We start from the raw sequence: 18,269 nt of genomic DNA, 5'->3' as shown, positions 1-18,269 counted from the left end.
GCTTGCGACAGAGTTTCTACAGACTGTTTTTTGACGGTGTATATGAAGTGTTTGGGTTAAGTGAGCATAGCTGGCTGCTCCCTAGCAGTTTATCCCATGTCTAAAACAATTTTTACGGAATAAATCCTAAATGACATGGATAAATTCAGGATTTTTTTGTCAGAGTTTAGGGCAAGGATGGGAGGATGCAGGTATGTTACATGGCTTTTGGACAGGTACTACAGTCACAGTACCTTTGTAGCCCGTGTCCAACAATGTTCACCCTTTGACAGCTCTGTGAAGGAGCAGATGCTAAAATAAGGTAATAATTTGAGAAGAATCATCGCGCCCAAGACCACAGAGGATGAGACAGTGTGGTTTCAAGAGCTGTCATCTAGTGAAATATGCTGAAAGGAACAAGTATACTCGCACCACGCTGTCCGATGTGTTTAGTATGGTTATATTGTTCTCAGGAATGAATGTACAGCTAACACAAGCTGAAGAGGAATTTCAAGTTGTTATTCTCATCCCAGCATTGGCTGCAGTAGCAGCAGACATATAACTTGTAACTTAATATCTCTTGGCAACACTGTCTTAAGAGCCTATCTTCTGTTTTATTCAGCATAGCAGTAAGCTGCAGTAGCTACTTGCTTCATTACATTTCTCCCTGTTCTGTTTGTAGCTTTCAGTTCCCTTTTGCAGAGGCTGCTACCAATGAACATGTTGTAAAACTGCAAAGCTTGTTTTCTTTTCCCTGTTCAGTGCCTTGTTATGCTCTACCACAAATGCAACAAGAGCTTGAAGTGTCAAGTCAATGATTCTGTTGAATGGGCTGTGTACCACAAGGATGGAAAGGCAGCATACAACTGTTTCTTCAAGAAACTGATTAGTTTTTAGCTTTTGGGTTTGTTTTTGGACTCTATTATCTTCTCTTGGATCTGTCAACTTCTTCCTAAAAGTTCCCAAACAGTAAAATTCTGGTCAAGATTTTCATTGGAAGTGTCAAGATAAACACTGTCAACACACTGCTTAAAAGACAACTCTGTGGTTTGGGATTATGGTACCATTTCTCAAGGCATCCCTCTGATGTTTTATCCCTGATGGCCTATTTTGATGTAATTGACAGTGAAAATACTTGGTCATTTGAAAGCCTGAATGCAGACTGGGAGGGCAACGAAGCTGGTGAAGGGCCTGGAGAACAAATCCTATGAGGAGCGGTTGAAGGAGCTGGGACTGTTTAGTCTGAGGAAGAGAAGGCTGAGGGGATACCTCATCACTCTCTACAACTACTTGAAAGGACATTGTAGAGAGATTGGTGCTGGTCTCTTCTCACAGGTAACTAGCGATAGAACAAGAGGGAATGGCTTTAAATTCCAACAGGGGAGGTTTAGACTGGACGTTAGAAAAAAATTTTTCACAGAAAGAGTGGTCAGACAGTGGAATAGGCTGCCCAGGGAGGTGGTGGAGTCACCATCCCTGGATGTGTTAAAGGGTCGTTTAGATGCGATGTTGGGGGATATGGTGTAGGGGAGAACTTTGTAGAGTAGGGCTGATGGTTGGACTTGATGATCCCAGGGGTCTTTTCCAACCGGAATGATTCTGTGATTCTGAAAAGCTACATTTATATTTACTTATATGAACATGAACTATCTATCTCAAATTCAGAATTGGTGAGTGTAAACTGGAGAATGCATGGGAAATACAGACTTAAATGACAGAGCATCCTAGTCAGAAAGGTTTCACGGTTTGGAAATCTGCAACTAGTGAAACAGTCTCAGAGTAACAGGAGAGAAACATGATTAGCAGTTGCTGCTTTGCTGTTTGATGAGTAGAATTATCTTTTTTGTAATGTAGTATTAGAGATGCAAAAATGCCAAAGTCGCAAAAGTTTTGAGTTGTTTAGGAAGAACTAAACCCCTCCTTCAGAACATTAGCTAAGCTTAGTTGATTTTAAAATAAGCAGTAAACTCTTGATGACTGTTGCTGTCTTCTCAGGAAGGAGCATGTGAGAATTACAGAAAATATCAGAGGCAAACTAAAAGCCTGTCTTAATTTTAAACATCTGTTTTCAGAAATGTAAAAACTAGAAGGGGGATGTGCAGTATTTGTGATGAAGCATGTAGTACTAAATATTATGAAGGAGGGCATAGTTGGAAGACTGTAGTCTTGAACATCCTTTTCCAGTTCCAACTCCTGTCACGTAGTACATAACTTTCTTCTCAAACCACAAGATCATGGTCTTTGCATGAAGATCCTTGGTGCTATGTCTGTTGTCAAAGGAGATTTGCTTGAATCCTAAAAAGAAGGTAAAAAAAAATATAGTCTTGTTTCTGGTGCACATTATGAGGTCTAATGCCTCTAATGTTGTTCTTTGAAAAACAACCACCAAATAGACAGACAGGCAAACATTTATTTTATTGGCTAAGACAGTTTATGCCTGGTTTAAATAGATCGGTCTGAGCAAAATTAACCAGCTATTATTTCAAAGGCCATGTTTGGCCATTCACAGAACTAAGTATCAGTCTTTCCTTTAGTTCACTGCAGAGCTAACTAAATGCATCTGACCATTGGGAAATCACTTCATTGCTGCTAGAGAATATTGTCCTTCCTCCAAATCCATTTTTGCTATGGATGCTCTTAGTAAATTGTTTCTGTTGTTTTTATATTACAGAGTCCCCTTTACTGGGTTGCTGTGACATTCTTTCAGTACCTTGTTATATCATGAACCATATAGCAAATCTGTTAATGTAATGTTCAGTCCTAATGCCTAGGTTTTGAAGGTGTGTTTTTCCAGATCATCCGGAAGTGTAAGCCTTGAGACCATTTAGGACTGCTGTAAACTGAAGTGCCTTGATGACATTAGTAAAACTGCTTTTCCTCTGGATGCATCCCAGAAATGTCCAGCTGCTGGCATACAAGACTTAAGAGAAATTCCTAATGCTTGTCTTATTAAATCATTTGTTTGAAAATCCTTATCTAAGAGAGAGATCCTGATTATTAAATTGCTGTGCATTATTTCCAACGTTTATTGATGTGGGTGGAATACTATCATGAGCTTAGGAGAAGTGTTTGATTTGCTGTGTGCCATCCTGTGGGAGAAATGTACAGAATCTCCCTGTAAGCAATTACCAAAGCTGACAAAAATATATGATTCTGTTCAGCATGGGATCTATACCCTCGAGCTTCTGTATTTATAAGTAGTACCATAATGGAGATTGTTTCAGAGCTGATAATACAACAAGAAATGCAGAATCACAAACAAATGTGGACTGTACAGTGAACTTACCAAGTGTCTTTATTCTAAACAGATTTGAAAAGAAAACCTGTATGTGGCTGTTCAAAATGAGCTTTCAACCTGGAATCTCTGCATTTCTTTCATGGCCATGAGGCCTATAGTTTAAAAACAAGTAGTTTCCATTCAGCCATACTTTCGCCAGGTGTGGTTTTACAGATCTTTAAATTAGACTGGTGGCCATTTTCCAGTTAGGTAGGGAGCCTTCAAGAGAACCAGAAGTATTAAAGAAGATGAGACATAAATTTGCTACATCAACATAATGTTTAGTGACACAGCTTTGTGCTGCTGATGGTTCCTTTTTTCCAAATGCAGTATAAAAATAGCAGTCAGTTCTGAAGTAAACAATAACACTTCACAAATGTTAAGAATGTTAACGCAAGTGCCGCAGCTAAAATTCAATTAAGGTAGTGACATTGGGGTTGGACATGGTGCTTATTCCTACTGCAGTTAGTGGGAGATTTGATATTTATTTCACAGATAGCAAAGGCTAAATCTGTCATTTTTTTACCCTTGGGGAAAATGCCAGGTTTCTAATCAAGCAAATTACAGGGATGACATTAACTTCTTTAACTGCCTTGGCCCTCTGTACACATGAAATTTCACCCCTTCTTTAAGCAGGTTCTATTTTTAAACTAGTGTAAATTCAATTTGTTGCAAACCAGTTAAAAATGAATTTGGATATGCCCACTTAGGGGTTTATCCAGATTGAAATAAATGAGTTAAGTTCTGCTTTTGTTGTTGAACAGTAACATTTTTTGTGATGGAGGCCTGTTCTTGTACTTGTGGTTGATGTCATCCAAGCAGCACTTTATGAGGCAATAAAAATGTTTCTCTTCCTATCTGGGGAAAGAACCAAAGAATTTTTTAAAAATTTATTTTAAATTTTGTTGGAACTTCCCTTTTTAAAATTTCCCAAAATGTAAGAGCAAGCATGTAGCATATTTAAAATACAAAAAAAGGCCAGTAAAGCAACTGAAATCAGCATGACTCACCTAATGTAAGGGCTTTTTTAATCTAGCTTTTTTTCTGATGTGGTAAGTAGTGGAGATGCAGTTGTTCTGCTTTTTATGCTTTTTCCTCTCATTTATTCATACAATGTAGTATGACAAGGACCTTTGTTAGTATGGTTTGTTAGTACTCTAAACTGGCACATAAAGACAAGTAATTGTAGTATTTATCTGATCTGGAATATGTCTGGGTCACCCTGTCAGAGTAGCATCATGTTCTTCCCATTCAGTTCAGCTTTACCCCTGCTTTCTCCCTGCCCTCTTACTGATTCCCAACATAGCATCTGTTAAGATATTTTCCCAAAAGGCTGGAACAGACATACCTGTCTGTGCGTACCAGCGCAGGATGCCTCAAAGGGTCCAAAACCTGCAAGTGACTGGTAGAAACAGCCCTTCTGCCCACGGTAGCTTCTGAACATGATCTGTCCGGGTACTGAGGTTTGTGCTTGTTTAAGCCTGGGTTTTTGTTTTTTATAATTCAAATAATCAGTATTTCAAATACAGGAAACAGGAAATGTGAATGTATACTGGATGACATTCATTCTGGATGTGAAGGCAACTGAAAATTTGTACTATTTAAGCTCTCAACAGATGCTGAAAAATCAAATTGTCTTTGTTTGTAGTTTGAAAAAGTTCAGGCTTTATACTTTATTAATGATGAGAGCGAGCCTCTTCATGGTTTTGTGGAAAGTTGGAAGGAAAGACTGTTTGCGTCTGCTGATACATCACTTTGCTGTTCTGCAGCTTACATTGCACTGTTGAGGTAACATTTCCTGCTTAATTGCCTTTATTGAAAATAATGAGATGCTTGGTGCTCCTTTATGTAATTGGGAAAATTTGAAATGCAGGTTTAAATAAGATTTTTGTGTTCTGTATGCTACCAATTAACTTGTTGGGAAAGGGCCTTGAAGATACAGTCTCTTTTTAAGTATTTCTGCTAAACTGTTAGGGTGATAGGGCTTAGACAGTCATTCAGTCCTTAGTTCCTCTATTTCCATTCTGAGAACAAGAGCCTCAGAAGAAAAAAGGCAGCATCAGGTATTCCTTAGAACAAACACTTTTTTTTTTGAGTGAGCCAAGACTGTAAAACATTGCTACAATAGCTGTGCAAGCTGTTCTCATCCAAACCACAGCGTGGGAGAGTCTGATACAGATTGACAAGCAGTCTTTATTGACAAAGACCAATAAAATTAATACATATGTACTATCCTCAAACTGTTAACAGTTGCATACTAGTTAAATTTCTATAATTAGCTGCCCTACAACCTACTAAACAAATGTAGTGGTGTGCCTGTAAATGGGTGATAAGAGGTGAACTGAATTCGTAAATCTTTGACTATAAAAAAGTATTTGTAAAGTTACAGCAGGGAGTCAGGACCATTAAGCATATTATGAATGAATCTATCATTGACATTCACTTAAACCTTTCTGAGCAAGCTAGGTACATGCTAACTTTCTGTGTAGACAGATGCTCATTTGATCAGGATACTGCTAGTAGTATTTTTATTTGGAGGTTATTGTTGTCTTTAGCAATGAGCTTTAGTTAAGTCAGCATCCCATGCTCACCAGGCTAAACACCTGTGAAGATCATTGCCTTGTTTCCTGGAGAGCTCTGTTTAAGTTCCTGTGATCATGAAATCAAGAGTTAATTTAACATGGAAAATGTAAGTGATTTGAAAGAGGAAGTTCTTGTTGTTGATCAGGTATCTGTAGGTTTGTGTGTTCAGAACAGTAACATGTTACCAGGAAGCAGATGATTCATTTTTAAAAAAAATAAATTCTGGGTAGGGAAGATGCAGAAATGAGCTTCCTCTTAAATTTAAAAAAATAAAATAAAACTGTACAAAATTCTTCCTATTTACTTGCTGTTGAAAAAAAAAAGGCCTGAACTGTTCAACATACATTCATACTAAATTGAGCCTCAGAGAATAGTTAAGACACTTTATCTCTCTGGGATTACATGGTATGCAGAGAAAGTGAAATTATTTCTCCATTCTCAAGGCATTTCTTTTTGAAATATTTATGTGTGTTTAGACTTTATATTATATGAAGAGCATACATTACATGGAAACCTTTCCTTTTCGGTGGGTGATTTTGATAAATGCGTCAGCAGACACTCATATATTTTCACAGAATTCTGGCTTTCACTGCAGCTTCTCCTGTGTTTGAGGAGTGTGAGGCTGGTGACTTGAATGGATGGTGCATCTGTAGTGCTCTTTCTGCTTTGTCTCAGAACTTTCTTAGTTAATTCTGGCTTTATCTAATTGTCATTACTACTAGCCCAATGTGTTTTTCTTAGGATCTTTTGTGATTTGATTCCTTCATTTTCCTCCTTTACCTAAAGCATAAAGGATTGTTAATACCACCCCTTAGTTTACATTTTTCTTCTTAGCTCATCTTATGCCTTTTTCTATTCCGAGTTCTGTATCTTCCCAGAAGTGATGTATTAAAATAGCTTTGCTTTTATGTACTCATTATATGAAAGTTTGCCATTTGTATCTCAATCCAAAATAGGACAAACAACAACTGTTGTTATAATGGTGCATATAACAGAGAGAATTAATAACATTTTCTTGCATAAATGTCATAATCACAGACGTAATACAGCAGAAGATACAATATCAAGTCCTTGACTTTGTAAGTTTGATACTAAAACTTTTTGTGACTAATACCATTTCTGGTAATTTAGCATAAATAAAATTTTCAAAGATACTTTATCCCTTGTGAAGGAATACGTAGGCATTTTCTCTCTCTCTCTCTCTCTCCCCCTTTTTTTTTTCTTTTTTATTTTTTTCTCCACTTTCATATTATTTCAGATGGTTTAGCAAACTTTTCATCCTGCTTCTCTAGAATGTAACTTTTTGTGTAAATTGTCAATTTCTTGTGGTGGTGGACAAAAGTAGCAAACCAACATGCTAGCTGGCTTGGAGGGTGTTATATTCTGTATTTCTCTTTAGCTAAGACAGCTTGACAGTTAAAAATCTAATCTTCTTTGACTTTTAGATTCAAGATGCTGCAAGTCAAGGCTTGAAATTTGTTGGAATTATACCTCAGTACCATGCCCAAAAGAACTGTCTTGTGAGCGCCTCCCTGACACCCGCCAGTAACAACTCTGTGCAATCAAGAGATAATAAAAATGTTTCAAATTACCCCGAGGATCATGCTTCACCAGATGGTGAGAAAATTAATGGAAGCAATACTCCAGCACCAAGTGACGAAAGTGCTGACCAATGTGCCACATCCAGGGAGAGCTGGAGAGGTGAAGGACAGGGTGCTGAAGAGCTGAATCTCAAGTCTGCAAAGGGAAACGAAGAACAGTTTCAACATGCGAACCCAAGTGTAACAGAAGCAGCAGACAAGCCAAATGGACTTGCAGAGAATGAAACACCAGCACGATGCTTAAAACCACTTACGGGCAGTAAGTATTGTAGTGACCTCTCATACATAAAAGCCAGGTTAAAATTGCCTCAATTACATTCCCAGCTCCTTTTGGGGGGTGGGGATGTGGGAAGGACCTTACCGTTGTGATAGCAAAGAAAAGATGCACCAAACGAGCCACTTAACATGATTCAGCATGGTTACACGGTTCACAATGACCGAGTGTAAGTCTGATGGCAAATGAAGAGATAGTACAAGCAGGTACAACTTTGTTATGGCCCGTTTGTATGCCTGAGTGTAAAGACTTATTTTTATATGCTGTTCAGCTGAGTTGGTTCATTTCTGTATTTGTTGCGATACCCTGAGAGCTCTTGATCTTTGTATCCTTTTTGTCTATTTGAATAAAAAGCTCTGCTAATCTGCCTGACAGGGTTTTGCAGCAGTAGAAGGAATAAGTCACAAAGACTTATCACAGTTAGCCCCTTTGTAGCAGGTGACCAGATAGCTGAAATTAAACCACATGAGGATCAGCAGGAATATATGTGATCTGGACTCTGAAGTCTCCTAGTATCCTGTAGTCAGGCTGGGGTCAGTGCTAAAGTCAGAATTGTAAATTCTGGAATGCCACAGTTATTTTTGTTAATGGCTCATGTTTGCTATTCTTAATAAAGATCCTCTTGGTAACGGTGCTCCTAATAATTTGCCTTCCAATTCTCATTTTTTGGTAAGATTGTTTTCATATACCAGTTTTCATTATTTCTTTGACATATTTTTCCTTGGGTCTGCTGTCCACTTTTAAATGTCATTTTATGCCATCAAAAACCAGAAGTCTCGGCTGAGGTCTCAAAATACCCTCCTTTAAGGTGCTTCTTGCTCAGAGGTTACTTCAGTAGCAGGAATTGTAGTTCAAAATAGGATGTAGACCAGAGTAATTTAGAAAATGAAAAGTCATCAGAAAAAAATACTCTTGCCCCATTTCCAGTTTAAACCTCAAAATATTTTTCTTTCCTGTATTTGCTTAAATCCTAGAAAACAGCATGTACAATCATTTCTCCTACTGCTTTGCTTACTTTCCTTACAAGCTACAAAGCTACATAAGGAAATTCCATCTACGTTCCTTTCAGCTGGTACTGTCCTTGACTTTAATTTATCCCTATTCTTTATGTCTTACATAGATTCAGTCAAACAATCCTACCCCTTTGGGGATTTTGTATCTAAGACCAAGAATGACTTTGCGTTGTACCCTCCTTGGACTATTGGTTTCCATTGCATTTTGGAGTAATTAGCTTTTTGCCATCAGATTTGGATCACGCTTTGGTAACCTTTCACCGTACTTTATTCAGTTTTTGTTAGGAAAGGGAGCACCCAGATTCAGTCAAAGCATAGCTATTATTTGAATAATTTGTTCTGGTTTACACTAGAATCATACACATTATAAAATTTTCCTTAGTTTTACAGTCCTAAATTAGTTATCTCCAAGCCTAACAGACCAGTTTGTTCTGTTTATATACGCTGTCTTTGAGAGAGTTAACCTAGCAAGTTTAATCATCTTTTTAATGCTATTCTTGTCCATATTGAACAGTGAAAATCTTTTGCTGCAAGTAACCATGTTCTTAATATTTCTGTGTAATGTGAAATGATCACCTCCAATCTTCCCAACTTCTATCTATAACACCCCAGGATTTTATTACAGCTGCTGATTTGCTGGATAAGAGGGTTTATTTTAAAACTGCATTTAGTTTCCTTATTTATCTTTCTTTCTCTGAGTGTTTTTTTGGCTTTATTTATTTCTCATACTTTTTTTTCAGTTGGTGAGTTTTGCAAATACTTTCCAAGACTGAAGGTCTGAGAAGGCAGCTTTATGTCACAGCTCACCTACAGTAGGATTTTCCCAAATCTATTGCCTGTACAACATTGCTGATTTCTTTATTACTCTTGTATGAATTTTTGTTATTACAGCAGTCCCCTTTCCTCCCATGGAAAATGTATTTCAGTCTTTGGCACCAGTTCTCCATCCTTCCTTGGGAACATGAAGATAGAAAGCATCAGGTGTTCGGGTTTTTTTTCCAATTAGCCTACTTATTCCATAGGAAGTTACCACTCTTGAACTCCTTCTTCCCTACATAAAACTTCAGAAAAAAACGTATATTTCTTACTATTTGTGGAATCTTATTTTTGTTCTTTATTTTAGGTTTTATACTATTCACAGATGCTATTTTGATGCCGCTTCTTCTTTTTTCATGAATATTTTGTAGTGCTTGTTTATTTGCCTGTGAACAAGGCACAGATATTCCAATGGTATGTCCAAAAGTGCTGTGTTACCTACAGCCAAACTAAAGGTGTCTTTGTCCATGCTTGAGCAGTCAGGCTCGCTGGTGAAAACTGTTGTCTCAGACAGTGGTTAGGACTGATATAGTATACACTCAGTAATGGTGACAAACCAAGTCAACCACTGAAAGACTCCCACACATCTTAAATGCATGTTGTCAACAGCCCAGTGTCAAATCCAAATTATCATTTCCCTATGGATTTTCAGTTCCATGATTTGCCATTGTTAGTATAATGTCTTAATATGCACCAGAAAGATCTCAGTTTCCAACATGAGTCTATTTTGGGGATCAGAATCAAAATGATCATAGAATTTTTCTGTATATGCTCTTCTGAGTTACGATTACCATAATTTTATTCTTTCTAAACAAGTGGTGAACAGCAAGAGGATTCCTATTACCAATTTATTCCTTTTTTACTCTATGTGAATCATGGTTCAAGTCTGAGATTTGGTCTCTTTTCCATGCTTGTTTATATTGTGAGCTTCCTGTTCTCTTCTTCAAGTGCTGCCAGCCTGTCTCTGAGCATCTCCCTTCTAATATCTTTTGCAATATTTCAGTACACAGTACTTCTTGCTCAGTGATGTTTGTTAGAGATTAATCTTAACATTTGTCTTGACATCTCTTTCTTTACTTTAATACTTGAACTTAGAATACAATAACTTGGAAACAGAAGCTTATTGAATGAATGAATGAATTTCATATACTGCCTTTACCTTTTGTATGAGTTTATTTTGGGAGAATTTTTGGTATTTGGAAGTCAATAGAAATTTTATCATTGATTTTCATCTCCATTAATAAGTAAAATACTAATGCCCACATACTTTTTTATTGGTAATTTTATTGACAGTTGTACCCTTCTGAGAATTTAGGTCAATCTGCACTTAAACTTGCTTCCAATTCAGGGCTGTGACAGCTCATCTTTTTTGTTTTTTTCTTTTTTTTTATTCTTCTTTTCCTTAAAATGGTTTGGATTGGAAGGGACCTTAAATATCATCTCGTTCCAACCCCCCTGCCATGGGCAGGGACACCTTCCACTAGACCAGGTTGCTCAAAGCCCCGTCCAACCTGGCCTTGAACACTGCCAGGGAGGGGGCAGCCACAGCTTCTCTGGGCAACTTGTTCCAGTGTCTCACCACCCTCACAGGAAAGAATTTCTTCCTTACAAGTAATCTAAATCTACCCTCTTTCAGTTTAAAACTGTTACCCCTCATCCTATGCCTGCAATCCCTGATACAGAGTCCCTCCCCATCTTTCCTGTAGCCCCCTTTAAGTACTGGAAGGCCACTATAAGGTCTCCCCAGAGCCTTCTCTTCTCCAGGCTGAACAACCCCAACTCTCTCAGCCTGTCCTCACAGGGGAGGTGCTCCAGCCCCCTGATCATCTTTGTGGCCTCCTCTGGACCCGCTTGAGCAGGTCTGTGTCCTCCTTATGTTGGGGGCCCCAGAGCTGGACACAGCACTGCAGGTGGGGTGTCATGAGAGTGAAGTAGAGGGGAAGAATCGCCTCCCTTGACCTGCTGGCCACACTTCTCTTGATGCAGCCCAGGATACAGGTGGCTTTCTGGGCTGTGAGCGCACATTGCTGGCTCATAGTCAGTTTTCCATCCACTAATACTCCCAAGTCCTTCTCTGCAGGGCTGCTCTCAATACACTCATCTCCCAGCCTGTATTTGTCTTGGGATTGCCCCAACCCATGTGCAGGACCTTGCACTTGGCCTTGTTGAACTTCATGAGGTTCACACGAGCCCACCTCTCCAGCCTGTCCAGGTCCCTCTGGATGGCACATCCCTTCTCTCCAGCATGTCGACCGCACCACACAGCTTGGTGTGATCGGCAAACTCACTGAGGGTGCCCTCAATCCCACTGTCTGCATCACCAACAAAGATATTAAACAGCGCCAGTCCCAATACTGACCCCTGAGGAATGCCACTCATCACTGCTCTCCACTTGGACATTGAGCTGTTGAGCACAACTCTTTTGAGTGTGACCATCCAGCCAATTCCTTATCCACTGAGTGGTCCATCTGTCAAATCCATGTCTCTCCAATTTAGAGATGAGTATGTCGTGTAGGACAGTGTCAAATGCTTTGCACAAGTCCAGGTAGATGATGTTGGTTGCTCTTCCTTTGTCCACCAACTCTGTAACCCTGTCGTAGAAGGTCACTAAATTTGTCAGGCACGGTTTGCCCTTACTGAAGCCATGTGGGCTGTCACCAATCTCTTCCTCATTTTCCATGTGCCCTAGCAGAGGTTCTGGGAGAATCTGCTCCGTGATCTTGCCGAGCACAGAGGTGACTTTGCTGTCAACAATGACTTTTTTGTGATGGTACCTACATTAACTGCTCCTACTAAAGGAGATACGGAGCAGAGTCTAGAAATTCTAATGTTCTCATTTGTAAGACCTTTCATGATTCCCCTTTCAAAATTAATTTTCTTTTGGGTTAATGTCTCACCTTGGCTCAGACCCAGAGTAAATCAATGAACCAGCTAGCATAGTCTCTGTGTTAATGATTCATTGCATTTTCTTTAGATGAGACTACTACTTGCTGGTTCCATGCCATTGTATTATCAAAACCAGGTTATTTAATACTTTAATTTAATGGCCATGATCTACAGAATGCAGTTCCTCCTAAATCTGCAGTAAGATTTTGTATTTGAACTGTCCTCAGTGTCACACCTCTTCTATAGAAAAGTAAAGGTGCTCTGTGCATTAATTTTAGTGATTTTGTGACTGCTACAGTACTTAAAGCAGTTTGTGCTATTTTCCTATCTTGGTTTATGCTGATAACTCTGGTGAGGGGGTTGTGCATTAGTACTCAGGTATTACTGTCTTTAAATGTTTTATTATCAACAGTGAATGCATTATTAGTAACAAATATTGTATCAGCAATCAAAATACTGTATTAGGGTTTGGGAGCCTACTGTGTTGGACACTGCAGAAATGTGTTAAGGAGAGAACCACATCCCAAAGTACTTTCTGCAGTTTCACAGTGTAATTGGGCAAGGCCAAACAGTGGGTTATACATGTTTTGGCTGAAATATTATGATATGGTTGTTGCATTACTCCATTTTTTGCTTTTTGGTAGAAGCAGAGATCTTCGCTCTCTTCAACAAGCCAAAAACCCCACAAAGATGCAGCCAGTATTATACAGTGACTATTCCTATGAGGATCTCCCGGAATGGGCAAACTGTCAACAGCTTAGAAGCAAATTGGCTGGAGCACATGACAGATCACTTCAGGAAAGGAGGCTCATTGGTAAACGCCATCTTCAGCCTTGGAATGGTAAATGGTATGGAAATTACAGAAAGCATTATGCTGTGATTATTTTCCTTTCTCCTCTAATAGAGGTCATTATCTTTGAAGAGAAGACATTTGGGAGGTGCTTTAATATAGGCTTGGGGCAGATTTGTTTCAGATCAGCCCATTTCAGTGAAATGGAATGAAAGCACAGGAAGTATTTTGGCATTTGAATAAGGAAAACAGATCATGTATTGTATTTTATAAACATACTAGAAATGATCCTGTAATTGCAGAAATATACAGAGTTAATAAACAGTACCAAGTAAAATGAATTAAACTAATAAGATTGTAAAGCAGATGACATAAATGGAAAAGTGGCTTTCCTCTTAGCTGTCCAGCCACAACTGCATCTGGGTCTGATTGTAGGTCGGTGTAAGGACCCTCTGGTTTCATCTGGCCAGCGTGTAGTCAGTTAGTCCCAGTTCTTGCAGAGACCCTTTCCACCTTGACACAATGTTTTACAGAATTGTCTTCTATGTTTGTTTCATCCCAGCTAGTGTGTTCATATGAGTGATGGATAAATGTTGGTCTTAATTTAAGAAGAGAAGATAAAAAAATAGATTTTTGTATGTTGTGAAAGTGTGGCACTGAGTCCAGCTTAATACTGTAGCCAGTCTGTACTATGCTTTTGGCCACCATGGCTTTGAAGACAAGCCTGCTGTACAAAGAAAGACTTTGGTGCATAGTAGGGATCTGAGAGGCATAACCAGGGGACCTTGAGAGCAAACCAATGGAAGTACTCAAATATAAAAATGTTGAAGTTACAGCCAGATTAATTTTACTGGAAAATTATGTGACTACTATACTTCATGGTTAAAGTGCTTATAACTGAATCTTTCATGTGATTTTGGTTTGGTTTGTATTCTACAAAAGGAATGTGGTAATCCATAGATTGGTCGCTGCTACTAAGATTAGTGGGTTTGTACCTCAAAATTACAGGGGAACTGCTTCCAGAGCATCATCTTCCCATTTTGCTGCTGGCCACAATTCCAGGACCCATGACAAAACACAGTAATATGAGTCAGTTCTGGTAAAAGTCAATCAGGATATTAAGAGGCAATCTTAATTTTTCATTTTGCAAGCAAGTAGCAAAAAAGGAAGGTCTAAAGTTCAGCTGATGGAATGCTTCCACACAGCTTCCTGGAAAGCCTTGTAATTGCTAGTTAACTTGCTTAAAAACAAACAGTCATTTACTTTATGTGTATAAATTGCAACTCATAGACGTAAACCTAATTGGCTCTATTAGGCTCAGTGTTTTCTTTAATAAAAACTGCTTATCAGTGCACTCTAAAATGCTTTAAACACAGCATTTTTCTGTTATTTAAACTTCTAAAGTTCATTTACATAACAGAGGCCTAGGGGAAGTTCATGTACTTGGATGCCAGAGTGAGGAGTGCTGGATAACTGCCTGCAGACGTAGATAAAGTAGGCTTGAATGATGACAGTAAAGCTTCAGTGCAAATGGGACAATGAATTATGTAAAAGTGGACAGATTCAGGATTAAGTTAGAGATTGAAGATGAACAATTAATAAACATTTTTATTAGTGTTTTACAGTTATAGGAAGAATAGGTTTAGAAGTCAAAAAGCTCAGAGTTAAGGTTTCTAATTAGTGTATTAATTAGAACAGTTACGTTAAAACGCCATGAACATGCCCATGCTATTAGAAGAACATTTGCTAAGAACATCTGTAAGTTGCTATCAGTTGGAGTTAAATGTTTATGATTTAAATCCTAAATTTTTCCTCTGCTGCAGAGAAACAGAACAGCCTTTTCATTCATATGCCAGCCAGTATGAAACACTCCAGGGTAGGGAGGAGGGAAGAAAGAAGGGGTTGAGGGCTTCTCAGCTCCTTACTTTTTTCTAGTCTTTTATGGCAGCCTATCCAGCTCTTCATAGCTGGTCTCCTTATTCACTGATTAATCCTCTTCTGAATTAAGGTAATATTAGCACACTTTTTTTAATTGGTTGTATCACATTTCTTTGTTCTGCGGGCTGTTTTTTTTTCTCTTTGGCTTAAAGTACAAATCCATTATTTTGCTTATTAGACCTAAAAGCAGGGTCATTATCTTCTTCTTTTCCCCCTTGTCCTTGGAATGCCCAATGAAGTGAAGATTTCCAGATTGTCAGTAGTCATAAATCTGTTTCTTCCTTCTGCCAACAGTTTAATAATTAGTCTTTAGAAGAGTTTTAAAGTTCACTGGTAACAATTGTTTCTTTTTGCTTATTGTACCAGATAATTATAACCAGAAATATAATACAATTGCAAATTACAATATGTAAACCACAAAGAATTATACCATATATTAAATGTATTCAGATTTTGCTAGTAAGTTAGAAACAGCAGCTTGCTTGGTCCCTGAATGTTCCTATGTTGACAAATAACAGTTATTTAAATTTGGACTTCAGTTACTTGCTGGTGTTTTTCATCCAATTTATGTCATTACTAATTCTGTCTGTAGTCCCAGGTGTAAACTGATCCTGCCTAGTGATCTGAAGTGATCATAGGGCTTCACCCTTACCCTCTTCTAGTGAGAAATGGAGACTGTAGCAGCAAGCTACAGGTTAATACAATTGCAAATAGAAAGGATGCAACAGGCAGGGTCTCTTTCTTTCCTATTACAGCGAGTCTCCAATCAGCAGTGTGAGGAGGAGTCAAAGCTAAGGTTATATTTTGATGCCTTAGAGTAATCACAAGCCTGCTCATCTTCAGTTGTTTTGAACTGCAGGTCTTAAAATGCCTGGCATTCTTGTATTTGTTTTACCATTCTGTCTGTGAATTTCCTGTCTTTCAAACGTAGAAAAAGCCAGCCAACCATCCAGAAAACATTGACAGTACTTAAAGCAAATGAAACAAAATGTGAGTTGTTTGGAAGAGGAGTACTCAGGTTTTCAGAGGGTCAGATTGATTGTGTTGTATTTGCACTGCCTCTGACAGAGATGAACCAGTGATGCATTTGGCCAGATATAGTCACCTTATCCACTGAAGTGTCTGGGAGTTTTATCATCAATATGGGATTATTTTTCTCTGTGTGTACTGAAGGTGAAAAGATTCAGGAGGAGGGAGGAATATAAATATGAAGCAAAGGCCAACATTCAGGTCACGTGCCACATAAAGCCACAGATAGCTAGTTTTCCTCATTGAGAGCAACAGCAGCCTAAAGGTTAGTTTCCTAGATAACGGGGATTTGTAGTTCAAAGACAACAAGGGGAAAATTGTTGCCCGCTAGGAAAGCTGTCATGGTAAAGTAAGAAATCTTTTCTCGTATGCTTCTTGTAAATCAGAAGCAAGAACATCAAAATAGCTTTTCATCAACCAAGCTACATCAAATATTTATACAACCCAGTGAAAATAGCTTTTTGTGCACAGTAGGATACCTTAATAAAAAATTCAGTGGTAATGGAACATTTTCAGGGGAAGGACAGTGATTGTAACCTTTAAGTTCAGAGCCTTTTATTTAAGAAAGAGTGAAGTTATGTCAGTTCAGGAGTAGAGATTGGGAAATGATACCACAAACAGCAAAGTCAAAATGGTTTGTTTTATTGGCATTCCTTATTGCCCTATTGCAAATGAACTAATGTTTGAAATTACTAAAGACCTTTTTAATGTAGGCTAAGTTCCAGGAGCTAAATCTAGTTAAACAACAGAATACCACTTCATCAGAATGAGGAGATACCTTGCATGAGAAACAGTGGAAACTGGAAGGACCAACTCACCATCTAAAGCTTTAGAGGGCTGATCTTCGTAGATACATTTGGTAAAATTCAGCTGAATAAATGTAGGCAGGGCAGACGCTGCAGGTATCTGCATATGAATTGTCACCCGAGAGTGCCATTAAAATTGGTGGAGATCTAGGCCTATACCAATATAGTCAGTAGGATTTGTGTTGTGATCCACCTCATCCTACATCAAATATCTAAAAGAGATCAGAGAGATTGGAGTGGGTGATTTAGTGACAGCAGACCTACATAAGACTGAGATACTCAATGCCTCCTTTGCTTTAGTCTTCACTGACAGTCTTACTGGCCTCTGAGCTTAGAGGCAAGGTTCAAGGAGATGCAGGACTAGCAGCAGTGGATGAAGATCAAGACAGGGATTGCTTGAGTTCCTGAGACCAAATGGTCTGCATCCAAGAATGTGGGAGAGCTGGCCGATGTTGTAACAAGGCCACTCGAAGTCATCGTTGAAAGGTCATGGAGATCAGGGGAGTTTTTCAACACTTGAGAAAGGCAAAGGTTGTGCCTGCCTTTAAAAAAAGGTCAAAAGACAATCCAGAGACCTATAGGGTGGTCAGCCTCACTTCATTTCCAGGTAAATGAGTGAGTCCCCTTGGAACACATTTCTGGGCACGTGAAAGAGAAGGTGATTGAGAACAGTCAGCATGGATTTAACAAGAGTAAGTCATACTTGATGAAACTGATTGTCTTTTGTGATGAAATGACCGGATTTGTGAATGAAGGAAAAGCAGTATATGCCATTTTAGGTGAATTCGTCAAGGAAGTGCAACAGTGGCTCCCACAATATTTTTATATCCAAGCTAGGACCTTACAAGCCTAGACAGGAGGGCAACTAGATGGGTAAAAAACTGATTGTGTGGCTAAGCTCAGAGGGTCGTGGTTAATACGTTACACTTTACCTGGAGTAACAAGTGGAGTACACAGAGATATATCCTGGGATCTGTTGTGTTTAACAGTGTGCTGAGTTTGTGTGTGTGGTGGGGCTTTTTGGTAGCAGTGGAGGGGGCTACAGCAGTGGCCTCCTGTGAGAAGCTTCTCGAAGCTCCCCCAGCTCTAAGATGGACACACCTTTGCACCAAGGCCAGGCGACAGTGGCCATGCCTCAGTGATAACATATTTAAGAAGGGGAACCTGGGAGGAGGAGTGGGAGTTGTGAGGATGAGTTGTGAGGAGGACACATATGTGAACACTGAGGTCAGTGGAAGAAAGGGGGAGGAAGGGCAGCAGGGTGTGCTGGTGTACCC

General features: G+C 38.9%; 1 protein-coding gene across 2 annotated transcripts in view; it reads left to right on the top strand.

Annotated features, from left to right (window-relative positions):
- The window catches only part of RFTN1 (raftlin, lipid raft linker 1), a 102,095-nt gene that overhangs the window by 60,856 nt on the left and 22,970 nt on the right, over positions 1-18,269 (top strand). For both annotated transcript variants that reach the window (XM_074838496.1, XM_074838487.1), the window contains exons 5-6: positions 7,285-7,699; positions 13,074-13,277. In XM_074838496.1, the coding sequence (XP_074694597.1) occupies positions 7,285-7,699; positions 13,074-13,277 (619 nt within the window). The remainder of the gene's footprint in view (positions 1-7,284; positions 7,700-13,073; positions 13,278-18,269) is intronic.

Source organism: Strix aluco, chromosome 1 (assembly GCF_031877795.1).
Source record: "Strix aluco isolate bStrAlu1 chromosome 1, bStrAlu1.hap1, whole genome shotgun sequence".
Taxonomy (NCBI): Eukaryota; Metazoa; Chordata; class Aves; order Strigiformes; family Strigidae; genus Strix; species Strix aluco.
Note: the sequence above shows the minus strand (reverse complement) of the source record. Positions and strands in the feature narration are given on the sequence as shown.